General features: G+C 42.1%; 1 protein-coding gene across 5 annotated transcripts in view; it reads left to right on the top strand.

The window, feature by feature from the left end:
- Window positions 1-15,807, top strand: part of ARHGAP26 (Rho GTPase activating protein 26) — a 304,078-nt gene that overhangs the window by 276,870 nt on the left and 11,401 nt on the right. For 3 of the 5 annotated variants that reach the window (XM_044454230.1, XM_044454231.1, XM_044454235.1), the window contains 2 exons: window positions 5,439-5,549; window positions 14,202-14,293. In XM_044454230.1, the coding sequence (XP_044310165.1) occupies window positions 5,439-5,549; window positions 14,202-14,293 (203 nt within the window). The remainder of the gene's footprint in view (window positions 1-5,438; window positions 5,550-14,201; window positions 14,294-15,807) is intronic. The other 2 variants (XM_044454232.1, XM_044454233.1) reach the window with 1 other exon arrangement.

Raw genomic sequence — 15,807 nt, 5'->3', positions numbered from 1 at the left:
AAGGAGAAGGAAACAATACTGAAAGGAATGGCACTGATATAGCAAGAAGTTGGAAGTGCATGTTGGCATTCAAATAACCAATTCAAAATAAAGGTAATTAGTTTTGGCTCGGATCTACGTGAAACTACCTCCATGTGGTTTGGCTTCTTCATGTACAGAACCTTTTGTGAGAATTGGACTTGTCTCACAGGTTGACTCTCAGTGAATGGTTTGTCATCACTAGACATTCCTTGGGATTGCTTGTGGTGGTGCAGAGACAAACCACATGATGGGACTGATTTTTCAAAGAGATCTGGTACATGTGAATTGCTTTCCACATGGTTGCCAACTAATAAGAAGGAGTAAAGGAAAACTCCAACATGGGCTTTGTCACTTGGCTCTTCCCAAGGAGAAGGCATGGCTGCTCAATGCAAATGTGTGTGTGCTTGCATGTGCAGTTTAAATACTGAAAGGTATGTTATTCCTTCAACCACAGATTCTGTAAAAATTAACAATCTGAAGTTTTTCTTTTTAAGTGTCGATGGTATCCTTTAACTGATACATGCTTCTGAGTAACTGCTGATTTCCTGAGATAAGAATTTGGTGGGTTAAACATTATTCAGAATTGAATAGCTAAACTTTCTGTGTTATTTAAATATTGCTTTCACAGCAAAGTATTTGAATGCAGGCCAAAACCAAGAACTGTGATAAGGAACAAGGCTGCAGTGCCTGACCTCCGTTAACATGGAGTGCACTCTATTGGTACATTTCTGTTTGAGTCATTCTTTTCCTACTTAAATGATCTTGCTCAAATTCATTTTTAACGGATTATATGGGAGCCTTACTGCATTGTGTTTGTATGTTCTCTGCTGAATTGCTGTAAACATAGCCGATGGTAACTTTCACAACACAGCTAGCATCCACTGGAGTCATAGTTCTGAACTTATGATCCTTTCTGGCACTTGAAATATTCACTAGCCCTCTTCAGGTCTCTAGCCTGATAAGGTTGCAAAGAAGCAAGCACTCACACGCTGGCCCTACCTCCTGTATTCACTGAAGGTTGTGCCCCTCAGTCCCTAATAGCATGAAGGAAGCCTCCTCACATATTCTTCAACACAAGGAGAACCCTCTTTGTGATTGACAATTTTGCAAAAGAGAGGCCACAGCTCTCTGCTTGAGTTGGGGAGCATAAGGATGGAGCATCCAGGGGCATAGTGTGCGGAGCCCGCAGGTGGTGTTCCACCTGGTGTTCCATCCCTTTCACTTGTGCTTGTGAGTACTGTGCAGGCTGAACCCCTGAACTGGACTGCTGGCCCTACATAATGCAAATGTAATTCCTCCAGCTTCAGTCTGTGCTTCACATGGTGGATTTTCCCTGAAAAAGTAGGCAGAGAACCAACACTCAAGTTTGGTGCACAAGTGCACAACATGCAGGTATCCCAGATGGTGGACTGCAATGTCCATAATCCTTGTTCATTGGCCATGGTGGCTAGAGCTCATGGAAATTAGGAGTCCAGCAGCAAATAGATGTTGCCCATGCCTGGCATAGAGTATCACTCAACTTTCTGGAGCAGTGGCTGCCTCACATTGGAGAATGAAGCTCCTAGATGATCTGGCTGCTCTACTTAGATTGTTTGGCAAGTCTTCCACAGCATGGAAATGCTTGCCATTTTTTTCTTCTTCGCTTTCCCAACCCCTTTTAGTAAGCCATAAGACTGTAAAATTCACATTCTGTGAATTATAACATAATAGTTAATTTATGAATGTGAATATAACCAAAGGAAGTAAGCAGTTTCTGTTTTCTGTAAGGGCTTAATCACTCTGCCAGAATTTCCTGTAACTATATCCTACTTTATGTGATATAATCAAATAGCTTAAATAATAACTGATAGCTTAACACACACACACACACTTCAGTATAATATGTTGGGCAACATGGGTTTACCCTGAACATTTTAAATTGGAAAATACTTTTATGCAAATAAGGATATTTTTCCAATGCAATAAACATTCTGCTGCAAACTACTCTATGCAAATTAAGGTGATTTGCATAGGGTAATTTCCATCGGGAAAATGCCATTCCCAAGGGAGTAATGAAATTTAGCATGTTTATTTTGCTTGTATTTAGTAAATAAAACTAAAAAGCACTTGTTATGTTTTGTCTCAGTTTACTGCAAATATTTGACCTCAAATATTTGAGGAAAACATGCACATTTAATGAGATTTAAATGTAACATTGTGCTAAGTTTTTATTATAGTAAAATAAAGTGCAAACATTTCAATACAATAGCATGTACTTACCTTCCATTGTTTAAAATTTAGCGGGGAAAGTAAAGGTCCTGAAAACTGTTGACACACTAAAGAATTCAAACAACCCAAAAAACCTGCATGATATCATGACAATTGCTCAGTTAGTTTATCTTTCTTCCACTGATGCTGTTCCATTTCATGGTCAATGTCTATTAGTGTTATTTTACACTGAGATATATATTTAATTCAGTTATCATATATATGCACTCTCTCACATACATGCTAGAGGTAATCCCCTAAAATCTTACACCTCTGAAATTTCCATGCTTGCCTAATATTGTATTTGTAGTTGGTATCCATTCATAAATGAATATATGAACTGGGTTTTTCCCACAGAAAAATATAGCACTATACAGCATGTGTGTGTATGTCCTGTGTCATTAAGTATGTTGGCTTTTCCTGTCCAAATGAGGTAGCACAAATTAAAAAGGGAAAAGACACAATGGAGCATTTAACACTTCAGAAGTACTGAACTAGGAGTGGATTGATGTCATTATTCGGATTCATTTGCTCTCCATGCATTCATGGGGCACCCAAAGGAAGGGAGGTCATTGAAGGCCCTTAGTGGCTGAGTTCAGGCAACACAATAACTCAAGGACTGAGTCTAGTTTGTGGTTGAAATATGGCCTATCATGTTATTAGAATCCAAACAACAATCCCTGGTGAATAACCAACAGTTCAGAATCCAACAATAAATGATGCTTTCTTTTCTTGGGTTGTTTGTGATTGACTTGACTTGGCAATTTTTCTTCCCTAAGTTCAAAACTAACTTGGCTTGGCTTGGAGATGATTTACCGTGACTTTGGCTGGAGGATACCATCATGCCCCCCTTCAGACAGGAAGGTGTTTTGGTCTGGCCCTGATCATACTCAGTAGCAGGGCACGGGCATTGCATGCAGAAGGTCCTGGCCCACCCCCTGGCATCTGCTGGCGGAGCTGGAAGAGCCTGTTTGAAAACTAGGAATGCTGCAGTCGATCACTTTCAACAGTACCGATCTAGTATAATGTCGCTTGTGGGGAAAACAGGAAGCCAGCATTTGCCTTCTCTTTAAAAATTATTGTCATTACGTTTTTGATAGGACATAAACAGGTTCTTCCATTTCTTCATATTATTCCTCACCCCCTGATAGGTATGCCATACCCTTGAGTAATTAATGCTAGAAAAGCTGAGTGAATTTCATAGTTTCACATGGATTACTCCAGTTTTCATCCAAATCCTCATCCAAGAGTGACTGCAGAAAGCTGCTTATATAGCTCCAGCAGCAGAAGAACATTTAGCGTGGCTTACCTATCTGCAGTCTCCTAAAAGTTAAGTCATGAGAGATGAAAGATAATTGTGTTTGCAAAAGATAAACATTATGGGCATGGGTTTTTACTGTTTAATTTTTTTTTGAAAATGCTCTGGACTTTCACCTTTCGTGTACTCGGTGACCAGGTTTGCACAACATGAGAGTGGGTAATAAGCCACAGTGCCTGTTAACTATCTCTGTGAAAACCAAGCCTGTATCTTCTTTCCCTCATAAAAACATCAAGAAGCTTGGCCTTTTTCTGGCACACTACTGTCTGTTTATCCTTCTATGTGTTACTTGGTAAGGAATTTTCAAGGACTTCAGAACAGCTACAATTTTACTTGTATGTTTTCCATTAACTAAAAACAAAGTCTGGGTTAATGCACACAACTGGTCATGCGCACAAAGTGTGCAGCTTAGTTCACTTGAAAGGACAGAAGGATGGCACAAGCAATGGCAGGGACAGAAAGCTGCCGTAAGAGCAGAGTGAACATACTTAGCAATCTTTACAAAGGGCAAAAACCCAAACTAGAAGAAGGCCTCACCCATTAGTCCTGGTTACAGAACGCCCCGGTAATTCAGCACACTCCACATCTGGACTGATGTTTGGAAGGAGGGAGGGAATTTCAGACAGATGTCTGTGTATGACCTCCTGTGTGTTAGTCTTGAAGATAATATGGTTGACATCCAAGGGATCAGTTACCAACCAGTGACACTGGGGCAACCATGTCCTCTCTGTAGTGGCCTATCCTGGCCTATTCTGAAGATGCCATAAGACATAGTACTTGTCATCTGCTAGAACTTGGACAGCAACCGAACAGGTCACCTGGTCACAGTTTTCTACACTATGGAGAGAGATACTGTGTTTGTCTTTAAATAGTTTCTGAATTTGCACCTACATGTATAAAGTAGTATATGGAATGTCATGCTGTCTAATTTGTCCTCTATTGTGCTGATGCAGATGGGTCCAGATACTTTGTTGAAAGTATCAAATTAGTTTTTAATGGTAATTTCTACTACATGCATGCGCACACACTCACGCACACACACACTGTTTATCTGTAGACTGCAAAGAACGGATATCTACATTTGCAGAATTTTTTTCAGCTATATACTGATGTGAGCTGTATGTTTAGAAATGGTTGCACATAAGTTTGTTATTCTTTTCTTCCATATAAGAAGCCCATTGCATTGCCAAGATTAGGTGGTCCCAGAAGGCATTCTGTACAGTGGGGTTTTCCGTCCATTCATGTACCCAATTTACTGTGGGATTTGTTTGGAGTGGCCTTACCTAGCATTCCATTTGGAGCGGAAGATAAATTTCTTTCCTTCCAGGCCACCATTTTGATAATGAGCTCATTGACTCACAAATGTAAACAGGAAATCATTTTTCTGTGAGAGGGGTTGTGACCCAGAGAATGTGGCTTTTCCCCCCCTAATCATAGCACTGCAACAAATGGAAGAAAGTAGGAGGGTCTGTTTGTGGATTTTGTTAATTGTTGATAAATGTAACAAATGACCTCTAGCAATGAGTGGAGCAAATATGAAGCAAAAACCGGTAGGTAGCTGAGGAGAAGACACAAGGAGCTGTGTATAAGGAAAAGGTCTCGGTATCACTGGCCCAGCAAAGGCACAAGCTGGATCACAGGCAAGGCCTGGCTGTATATGTGTGCAAGTTCAAAGAAACAAGCCTGCAGCCTTGGAACCCTTCCCTCTAGTTCCCAACTCTTCCATTTTGGACTTTCCCCTGGCACCATGCAAATTTTGCAGCCACATGTTATTGTTGAACCATGCCATAAGTGTGTGTATCTGTGTTGTGCTTTCCTGTGTCTTGATGAGCTATCTGGTTCTGTCTTGCAGCACTCAGAATCCAAGTCCAACGTCACCCCTTTCACCGTCCTGGCCTATGTTTTCTGCACCATCCAGCCCTATGCCCACCTCCTCTACGTCCAGCGACTCATCCCCCATCAGGTCTGTTGCAGGTTTGAGAGTTTTGTTTTGCTTGGTTCACTTGCACTGCTGCTCTCCTATTTTAAGTTTACCTGCCTCCTTGTCCCTGCTTTATTCAAAGTTCCGCACTGTGGCTCAGCTTGTTTTGGTTACAAGACTTCACAATCTCACAGCTGCCATCTGACATCAGGAGAGGAAACTTTTAAACATTCTGTAACCCTCAGGGGAACAATTACTCGTGTTACCTTAGCACTGCCTTCCTTAACTTTCCAGTGATCCCAGCTGCAATACCACACCTTTTTAGAGAATTCCTTCAACTGTGGTTGACTTTTTCTTTGACTTGTGCCAAATTGCTAGGCTTGTTTGAGACTTGTTAAATTCACTTCTGCAGTAGGTGAGCTTTCATATATCAGGAACATGAGAGTATGTAGAGTTGCTTCATACCCGTGCATGGAAATTTGCTGATAACATTCACTGATTTTTTTTAAAGCTTGGCAATTCAATGCAGTCCAGCTTTCCTTCTTTTCATGCTCAGCTGTGCCAGTAAAAATAGCTGTGTAGACTTTTTTGAGAACTCATGTACCTAATTTCGATAACAGATGTATTGGACACACATGGTAGTTATGGCCTTAGAAATTGTACAGTAGGTTACTGTAAACTGGCAGAGTGTGCACATTTACAAAACCCTCTTAAAATACTGTTCCATTAAGTTAAAATGATGAAATAAGCTGTAAAAATGACTGGCATTCATTCTTTTGTACTTTCTGATTTTTTTTTGCAGCTCATTTCATCTGCACACAATTTAACCACTACGACAGCATTTGCACAGCATTTGTTCCCAGAGCCTGGACCATGATTTTTATGTGGGACAGCATCCTTTTTCACTGATAAGTTAAAAACTTCTATTTCAGCAGCACTTGGCTCATCTATGCTGGAAACTTTATACCTTGAGTTAGCCATGAAATTCCATCAACAGCCTTGTTAACAGAAGTTTGAATTCATGAAAATATCCATGGATTGCTCACGTGTTCAACATATATGAGTATTTTTTATCACTCGCACCTGCAAAAATCCAGTTATGCAACAGAGTGGGCCTGCTTAGACTTCGTAACAGCCCATTTGCAGAGGCTTTTGTGCTGTGCTGGGTGGCTCCTTGGAGACCTTTCCGATCCTCAGACAACCCCTTCTGTCTGGGTTTGCATAGCACAATAAGCCGTGATAGGCTGGATGTTCATGGGCACCTGACATGATGTAATTTCCACTGCAGTTAAGCCACAGTAGATTGTTGTGTCGTGCATAGCAGGTCAGCGTGGGACAGAGAGGAACCCAGGCAAAAAATAAGCTCCCCTGGGCTTTGACTGCTTTTGAAGAAAGATCTAATAGAAAGGAGCAGTAGCAGGAAATGCAAGATATGAATATGTGATACTTCTGCTTAAAACTTCCTGCTGTTTTGCAAATCAGAGGAACTCGATTGGTATAAACATGGTGCTGGGTTAGAAGTATAGTGGTAAATTTCGCGGAGCAGGGCTCATCATGACAGCTGTCCAGAGCCACACACCCAAGAAGGTTCAACATTGGTCCTTGTGCTGATCCGTCATCTCCCAACAGCAGCACTCTGTAGCAAATTAGGATCTGCCAGTAGCAGTGGCACAATTAAATAATTTTAGATTCTGGACATAATGGTGATATGGTTGGAGTCTCTGGAAATGATAATACGTATTACTCCCCTCCCTCCCTCCCTCCCTTCAAAATGTTGTAAGTTAGCCCTAATGAGACCTGCTTATTCTGCTTACTGAGGCATTGGGCTTATGAGAGCATCATTGGCTGAGAATCCCGAATAGTGAGTTGGCAAAGGTCATAGAGTGGTTTACACTTTGGGCATTGCCTGGGACATCTGGGTTCACATCCTAGGTGACCTTGGGCCAGTTCCTTTCTGAGCCAGGCTTACTGAAGAAAGGAATCACAGGCCAGGTCAGGCCAGGCTTAAGTCACTGGCAAATACCTCTCTGAAAGATGATGTTGTCACCCCAGCTGTGACACAGAGTAAATGTTCTGTAGTAATAGCTTTTTGCTTCTATTCAAGGACTGCTTGAGCAGAGGTACATCTTGTTAGGTTTACGGGTGATTTCTTGGGTATGTTACCATAGTACATTGAATATGGATTTTGTTCTATAGCACTTTTAGCTTATGTACTGGCAGTATCTGGTCTTCAGGTAATTAATTGCAAATGCAATCTTTCAAAGAAGTGTTTCCATTTAAACTGCTGGTGTGAAATAGCAGTCCAGTCAAAGAAAAGGATAGATGTATACAGCCTATGCTTGATTATTCCATCTTTCTATACTTCCTCTATGCTAATCAATCCCACACCAAAGTGAAGCTCACAAATCTCTTGCTAGGGAAAGGGTGACCCATCCTAAGGCTCTGGCAGGTGCTTCTACGTGTTCCCCCTCTAAGACACCACTGCCTCAGAATATGTGCAGAAGGCACTTCGCCACTAAGTAACTGCATCTGGTCTGAAGGAGCAGACATTCCAAGCAGCCCTGGGAACTGGCAAAGTCCTAGGAAAGGAATCATGGTGTGTGACACCAAGATGGAAAGTTCCATCCTTGCTTTGGAACACAACATGAGGAAGACACTGGAACACGTTGTGCTCCTTCAGATGGATAGCAGCAGCAGCATCGATTTCACTTCTCTATTCCCAAAAGCCAAAACTCCTTCCTAAGCCATGCAGTGAATGTGATGTGCTAAATACTTCTGGAATGACCCTACACAGGAGTTCTCTGCAATCTTCTCCTAATCTTTTCTTTTCTTTCAACTGGGATGAGTGGCAGATTTATTAACGCAGAAACAGAGCATGGAAAGGACAGATGTATTCTGCCAGTGGTCAGTTTATTTCAAAAGGAAACCTTCTCACAAACTCCCAATCTCAAATTCCCACATAAGATGGCTGTTATCTTTTGGTTTTGGTGGCTTTGGTTTTTACGCAAGACGAGATCTAGTGCCACATAAGCAGAACTATATCCTTCTGAGTATTGGCAGTGAGTGGGGTGGAGTGGGGCGAAGCGCTCACTCTTCTCTAAGCTGCACAAGGTCACATGGTCAAAGCTCAGCTGAGTGCTTTCCTGGCTTCATGCCATGCTCAGAGGCAACAAATTGAAAAGGACAATCAGAGAGATCCAGGGCTCCTTGATGTCCTTGATCATCCATACAGGGCTTTGAAGGGCACTGCAGCACCATACACTGGATTACAGCACAGACAGGAAGATTGCCCCCCCGCAAATGGACCATGTATTGGGGATTCTTCTGCAAGGCCGCTCTTTTAATTATCAGAGCTAGCAGAGTTTCTTCTTGTGTTTTCCTGGGACTGGGCCCTGTCCCCAAATTTTTCAATTGCCTAAACACTTACAGGATTTCCTAAATAGCAGGCTCTCAACTACTCTTTTTTCTGTCAAAAGCTGTTCCTTCCTGTTGCCTTCAGTTCTGAGTGATGTATTGTTAAGGATGTGAGAAGAGCCCATTTTTTGAGGGGTGAGGGAGGTGGAAATCCAATGGATTCTCATCATTTGGCCCAGGGTTTCTAGTTTGTTAGTCCTGCACTGGCCCTGGCACTGCAGTGCAACTTGACTCAACTAATGGATTTATGTCCCTAAGGCTATGATTTAGTCCTTTTTAATGTTAATTAAATTTGTGCAAATACACAATCCAATGCCATGTGGCTGTAGCATAATTTCTGTAGATTCTGTCAATTTGCTCAAATTTACAATCTCTCTCTTTCTCTTGCATTTCTGTACTACCCATTGCCCTAAGCTCTCCGTGGTACACAAGAAAAACTTAAAAGACTATAACATAATAAAGCAAAATATTAAAAACCGTTCATTCAAAACAGACTAAAATCAAACCAACCAATTTTGCAAAAATTGTTCCAGATCCATGTGATTTGTGCAAATTGCTCTATTTTTAAATACAGATCATGGTCCCTCTTAGGGATGGAATTCTGTGATGAGAACCCCAGTTCAGCTTACTTCCTATCATAGTGTCAGAAGTGGGCAGGAAATCCACCGAGCAATTTATATCCTGTTTTTGTACATCCCTAAACTGCTGACATTGTTAATAAGCCTCTGAACTGGTTCCCTTTCAGGATTATGCTTGTCTTACAGGATATTTGCTTGTTTGTTTGCAACCTATAGAGACCACATCATGGAGGACATAAGCCACAAGGGCTGGCATTGTGACTTAAGTAACAATCTGAATATGAAACTTGAGTTGGAGCAGGATGGGGGGAGAGAACCCAGTCAAACCTAGATAAAGCTCTCCTTTGAATGAATTTCACATGCAGATTGGAAATGACATGCTTTCAGCAGTAGTGTATCTACATGTAACTGTTTGTTCCAAATACCTGCCTGCAAAATATTACTGGGCTCCCTTACCTACCTATTAATCTGGTCTCTCAATCTAAATCCTAGATCAAATTTTCTAAAAAAACCTGTTATTATTGAGTGGAAAGATCTAGATTACATTTAAGATTTTGTGGAATGGGCAAGAAATTCTAAGAAATACACCTTTTCCTTCCTTTGCCAAAGTTTTAAATTGGAAGATGGAGGAGCAAGGAAAGAGTTGTGACGGGATTCATACACCCCTTTCAGTAAAATATCTGCTGTTAAAATATAGAGTTGCTCTCCAATTTTTCATGCCCTACCTCTGAATTTTAGTCCAGATTTTGAGGATCTGAGGCTGCAATCCCACACCCAGTTACTTAGGAGTAAGCCTCATTGGACTCATGTTGGAGACCACATGTATAGATAGGATTGCACTATGGCTTACTTGGTTCTGGTCACGGAGCAGGACTGGATATATTAGTCTTCTGTCATTGCAGGCTCTGTGATGATGCCTCCTCAGTATAGCCTCACTACATTATTCCCCATACCTCTCATTCATTCACTTTTAAAAAATTGCCTGCAGATATGCCATGTACCTGTGTGTTGTGCTTAGTGGAAAGTTCAGTGGTTAGATATGGGGTCTAGAAATCCTAGAAATCCCTTACAAAGAGATTCATAGAAAAAAGATCACCTGGGCAGCAGTATAGCTGCAGTCTTGCTTCGTAGATTCACCTCAGCCCAGACAAGACAAAGCTAAAGATCTACAATCCAAACATGGTCTTGCTGCAGATGTAAGATTTCTTTCCAATGCAAATGACAGCTTTAGAAGCTTCAAAAGAAAGGATTTTCATCAGGATCACAGCAGGGGGGAATGGGCGGGTTAAACTCCCACTCTTACCTCCTGAGTTCATGATAATGATCACCCCTTCCCGCTACCATCACAGTTGCTATTGCTATTTTTAAAAAGGGAAGTTTAAATGCAGAAAAATGTTGCATATTTCATCTAGTTTGGCCTGAAGTGTGCCATTCCAGAGAGGCTACATGAGGGGAAAAGGAAGATACTGTGTGTGCAAAGATTTTTTTTTTCCAAGAGATGATTTCCTTTAATTTAATTGTGCAATAATATTTCTTTTCCTTTTAGTTACAGCACTTGATAGATAGATTAGCTGGGCTGAAAGCTCTGTTTAACTAAAATTATCAAGCTCTTATTGTCGGGTGCTTTAACTTCCATTTGTTACAGATCCTGATCTGGATCAGCATAAAAGTGGCCTAGCATTTTCTGATATTAATTACACTGCTGTCTGGGTGATCTGTTTTTCTCTTTATACATTTCTTGGCAGGAAATTGTCAAAGACTGTAGAGAAGCTCAGATTTAAAACCTATACTTTCCATTCACCAGAGAAAGAGAGAGAGGCACACAGGTACAGACCCAAAGTCAGTGTATTTCCCTAGTTCAGCCAGAATGATAAAGAGCATGGGGAGGGGAGTAGGTACAGCCTCTGTTCTGCGAGCTTCTCAGGGTATCAAAAACCTCTGGAGGCCCACTCAGTTCCTTTCAACATTCTAGCCATCATGGGATCCTGAGGGCAGGGTGAGTGTTCATGCCTGCTGATCCCCTTCTTCCTTGTGCCGGAAAGTGAAACTATTCCCTCCATTTTGTTTGGTTGCTTAATTCTGCTAGTCCATCACCTTTCCAATCCGTTGTCCAGGCCAGGCACTGATCAATACAGCCTTCCATGCAGCGTTTCTTTTACTCCTGAGGGAGAACCACAAGCTGTCGTGGCAGGGAAAGCCAGCCGTCACAGAACCAGGAGCACTGATGGGGAAGGTGTGTCCCGTTCTCTCCCCTAGTGGGTAAAGGGACCAGTGATAGGGCAGATGTATTCCACTATTCCAACAGGCTCCTTCCTAAGGTGGGCTGACTGGGTCCAGTCCCTTAACAAAGAAAGGCTCAAGGTTTCTTTGGGCTCATTCAGAGACTCCTCAGTTAGGCGACAGGTTCCCTTTGTGTCTGCCCAAAAGACTCCCTGGCTTCAAGCAGGAATTGGCTGAAGTAGGACAATTCTCTCTTGCTCCTGAAAAGAAAAAGGACTGACTGGGGTCATTCTTATGCTTCAGCTGAGAGTTTTGCTAGCTATACCCACAAACTGTAAGTACAAACCATCAAGGGATGTGCCTCCTTATCTTATTTTTATTTATTTGGGATATTTCTAGGCTGTCCAATCATACTGAGTCTCTGGACAACTCACAACTCCTCTTCCTGATTCTAATTTCTATGATAGCATGATCCTCACCTGAACCTGTAGTTGGGCATCCAACCCAAGAATAAGCCGAACATCTTGTGCAGATCAGTTCCAACTCAACCTTATCTGGATTAAATGACATTTTGTTAGTCCAGAGCAGAAGTGACAGCCAGCGCCAACCAACAGGGGAGATTGTTGCAAGGAGGTATTTTCCCCAGGGATCTGGGCCTCTGTTCATATTTGTGTGAGGTTTTGTGACCAAAACTCCAGCCCTAAAGGGATGAGACCGTCTGCTACCATATGCAGCTTACCACTCTATAAGATCTACAGGGGTTGCTGTACCCAGTGTCCTGTCTGCAATTGGGTTTCTGTTTGGCAATATCCAGTTAGTGGGATTCATCAATTTCCAGGCACCAGTGGAGATTTCCTCACGTCCCATTTGTGGGGGTTGAACATAGAAGTATAAGTGACTGGGTAGAACAGCTTAAGTGCCTACTATTACGCAGTGGTCCTAAACTGGATTAAGGCCCTGAACACTTATACTACAGTAAAAGAAGAAAAACCCCTGGACAACGCACATTAATATAACATGAAGGTTTTTGCTCTCTTGTCCAAATGCTTTCATCCCACCAGGCTGATTCCTCTGTATTACTCTTTGGTTTTGATGCAAGGCTACCACTGGAGTCACATGCTGCACAAGTCTTTGTTCTGCTGCCTGGCTGGTGTTATCCTTTTTGTCTATTGTAAGTTGTTCTGAGTGATGGAAAACCCATTGGAAGTGTGGGACTGAAGTGTTTTAGAGAAATCCTAGTCAGAAAAGGCATGTTGTACTTCAAGACTAGAAAGAACAGGTTTCTAGTCTTTCTGCTGTCTTGCAGGAATTTTGGTCAGGATATATTTTAATTATGTGCAGTGGCTCTTTTAGGCTCTTCTTAAGACTGTTGCTCATTGGTTTATTTCTTACATTGTTATTTATTCCTGTCTCTCAATAATACTTGTAGATGGCTCGATCTAGCACTATCTGTGACTGCAGTCCTGTATCTGCTTACCTGGATTCAAGGCCTCCTGAACTTAAAGGGGCTTGCTTCTGAGCAGACATGCACAGCTGTTTGCTGCAAGGGGTTTTCAGGCTGGTTTTTCACTGTTGCGCTGCTTAGCTACTGTGCAGTGATGCTGTGGCACTCGTGTCCCGCGTGTGGGCTTCCCATAAGCATCCGGCTGGCCACTGATAACGGACGCTAGAGACTGTATGCCTGCTTCAAAGGGTAGCCAAGCCCTGAAAGGTTTTACCACTATCTGTGCACTGATCCTCAGTGCTCCCATGATCCTCTGCAACGCATGGAGAGGAGAGGGGAATGCAGGGCTGCCACTGAACCCTGGAGAGTCTGTATCAGGTGCATTAGCACAGAAGGGACTTCATCAGGGTGGAGATTTGCACTGTACTGTTAGAGCAAATTCAGTTCTGAAACTAAGCGACAAAAGTCATGCCAAGAAATGCCCAATTCTTTACTGATTCTTTACTGATTCAGATTCAGATTCTTTACTGTGCTGAGGAGAGACTGCTTACAAAGTTTGTCTGTGTCAGCCTCAACCAGAAGTCAGGCCTCTGGTTAACATTTCTTATCAGCAACTCACAGAATGTATTCCCCAGTGACTGCAGAGCTGATTCTCTATTCTCCCCCTTGGACTCCCTTTTTGCACCCTCTGACAGAGTATTATTCAGTCAGTTGGGCAACCACACGGAGGCCGTGTTCCCAAATGCTGCAGTTAGGTTCTCAGCAGAATTTCTGAAATGGTGAAATGTGGTTTGGAGAGGAAGTGATCTCTCTCTTAATATGCTTATTGTTATCTGGAACATTCTTCATTTTCCCTTCACTAACTAGTGTTCCCTTTTGAACCCTGCATTTTGCCTTCTGGCAGTTTTGTCACATTGCATGGATTTTCTGGGGAAAAAAATATTTTAGAACTGCTCCTCAAGTCTGTACACTCAACATGAACAAGCCTGTACAAAGCTGTTTTCATGCTGACTTTTCAAATCATGATTGTCTCCACAGTTCACCATTCCGCAGAGCCAAAGCCCTGTATGCTTGTAAAGCAGAACACGACTCCGAACTCTCCTTCACAGCAGGCGCTGTGTTTGATAATGGTGAGTATCCCAGTGTTGTCAACACCAACAAAACACACAAAAGCATGGGTGGTGACTCTGAAGGGCAGGAGGCAGTCTGACTTTGCTGAAGTCCTGTGTGACCCACTGAGTGCTATAATCAAGGACATTATCTCAGTTGAACTAGTGATAAAAAAGACTCAGCCTTCAAGCCTTCCAAGGAACAGTGCTGCCACCCACATTCAGATATGCTGTGGTTTCCAACAGAATCTTTGTGATTGCATGAGCCAAGCTTGATCTTACCCAGACAGCCTGTGTATCTTTAGGACTGCAAGGGCAAACACTGGAAACGAGGGGAATGGGGCCTACTTGGAATACATGTATCTGGAGGAAAGAACATCATGATATCTAATTTCTTGCTGTGAAAATTGAGGAACATCCAGGCAATTCCCTTTTTAGCATGATATTCACAAGTCTTATTTTGGAATATATTGTTAGACTCATGAGATGTGAGCAATCTTGGAGGCCATCTAGTTCACCTTGCTGCCCTTCCCCCCACAAAATCTTCTATGATGGTTGGACCCACAGTGTTCCCGACTGATGGCTGGGCAGCCTCTGTTTCTGTTCCTCCAGGAAGGGACAGCTCACCGACTCCCAAGGTGACTGTTTCCCTGTAAAGCTAATATTATTGCTGTTATCACCACCACCTCCAGCACTACTACTTTTATATCCTGCTTCTTTCCTGTTGTGAGGAACTCAAAGCAGCTCACACAGTCCTCCTCTACTCCATTTTGTTTTCGCAATAACCTTGCTGTGAGATAGGGTTTCTCTGATGTTAGCTGAAATCTGCTTCCCTGTTGATTCCACTCGCTCACTTCAAGATGCATTGGATTACTGATTGCAGACCAAAGTTACCAGGAATAGTCAGTTGATTTCAGTGCAGTGCCTGTTAAGTCAGTGTCTGACATGGAGAGGTAAGTTGAGCAAGGATCAAAAGATGCATTGAAAGCTGTCTGAGGGCAGTGAATTCAGCAAGGTGTGCCTTAGGATATGTTGTGTGCCTTAGGATATGGAGCCCTTAGCAGGGTTAAATGAGATGTGCAAGGAAGAACATTGGCTCCAGGAGCCCAAGAAGGAAGTGACAATAATATTGTATTTCAGCAAATATGAAATGTGGTAAAAAGAAGAACAGTTTTGAAAGGGCAAGCTTCTGATAGAATCTTTGGTGTTTCTTAGGCATACAGGAAAGCAGAACAAACAAGCAAAAAGAAGCTGTTTATACTGAACAAACATTGGTTGCTAGATAAAAATCAATGGTTCCATATAGCGAAACTTGCATAATATTCCTTGCATATAGTATGCTCTCCTAAAAAGATACAGTTAAATGTTAAATCTTAATAACTATGGAAAAGTGCATTTTTAAACTACATTAATAGAAAAAATAAATAAGCAGTTGTTAGCAAAAGTACTGTGATATGAACTGACACAGGATTTTTTGATTGTGTGTGTGGTTTGCCATACAAGCTTTTCTGCCTTGTCCCTTTTCTTGCCTCAGA

The sequence above is a fragment of the Varanus komodoensis genome, unplaced genomic scaffold (assembly GCF_004798865.1).
Source record: "Varanus komodoensis strain SLA01 unplaced genomic scaffold, ASM479886v1 scaffold7_3, whole genome shotgun sequence".
In the NCBI taxonomy this organism is placed as follows: domain Eukaryota; kingdom Metazoa; phylum Chordata; class Lepidosauria; order Squamata; family Varanidae; genus Varanus; species Varanus komodoensis.
The sequence above is the reverse complement of the archived record's forward strand: the minus strand, read 5'-3'. Positions and strand labels throughout refer to the sequence as shown.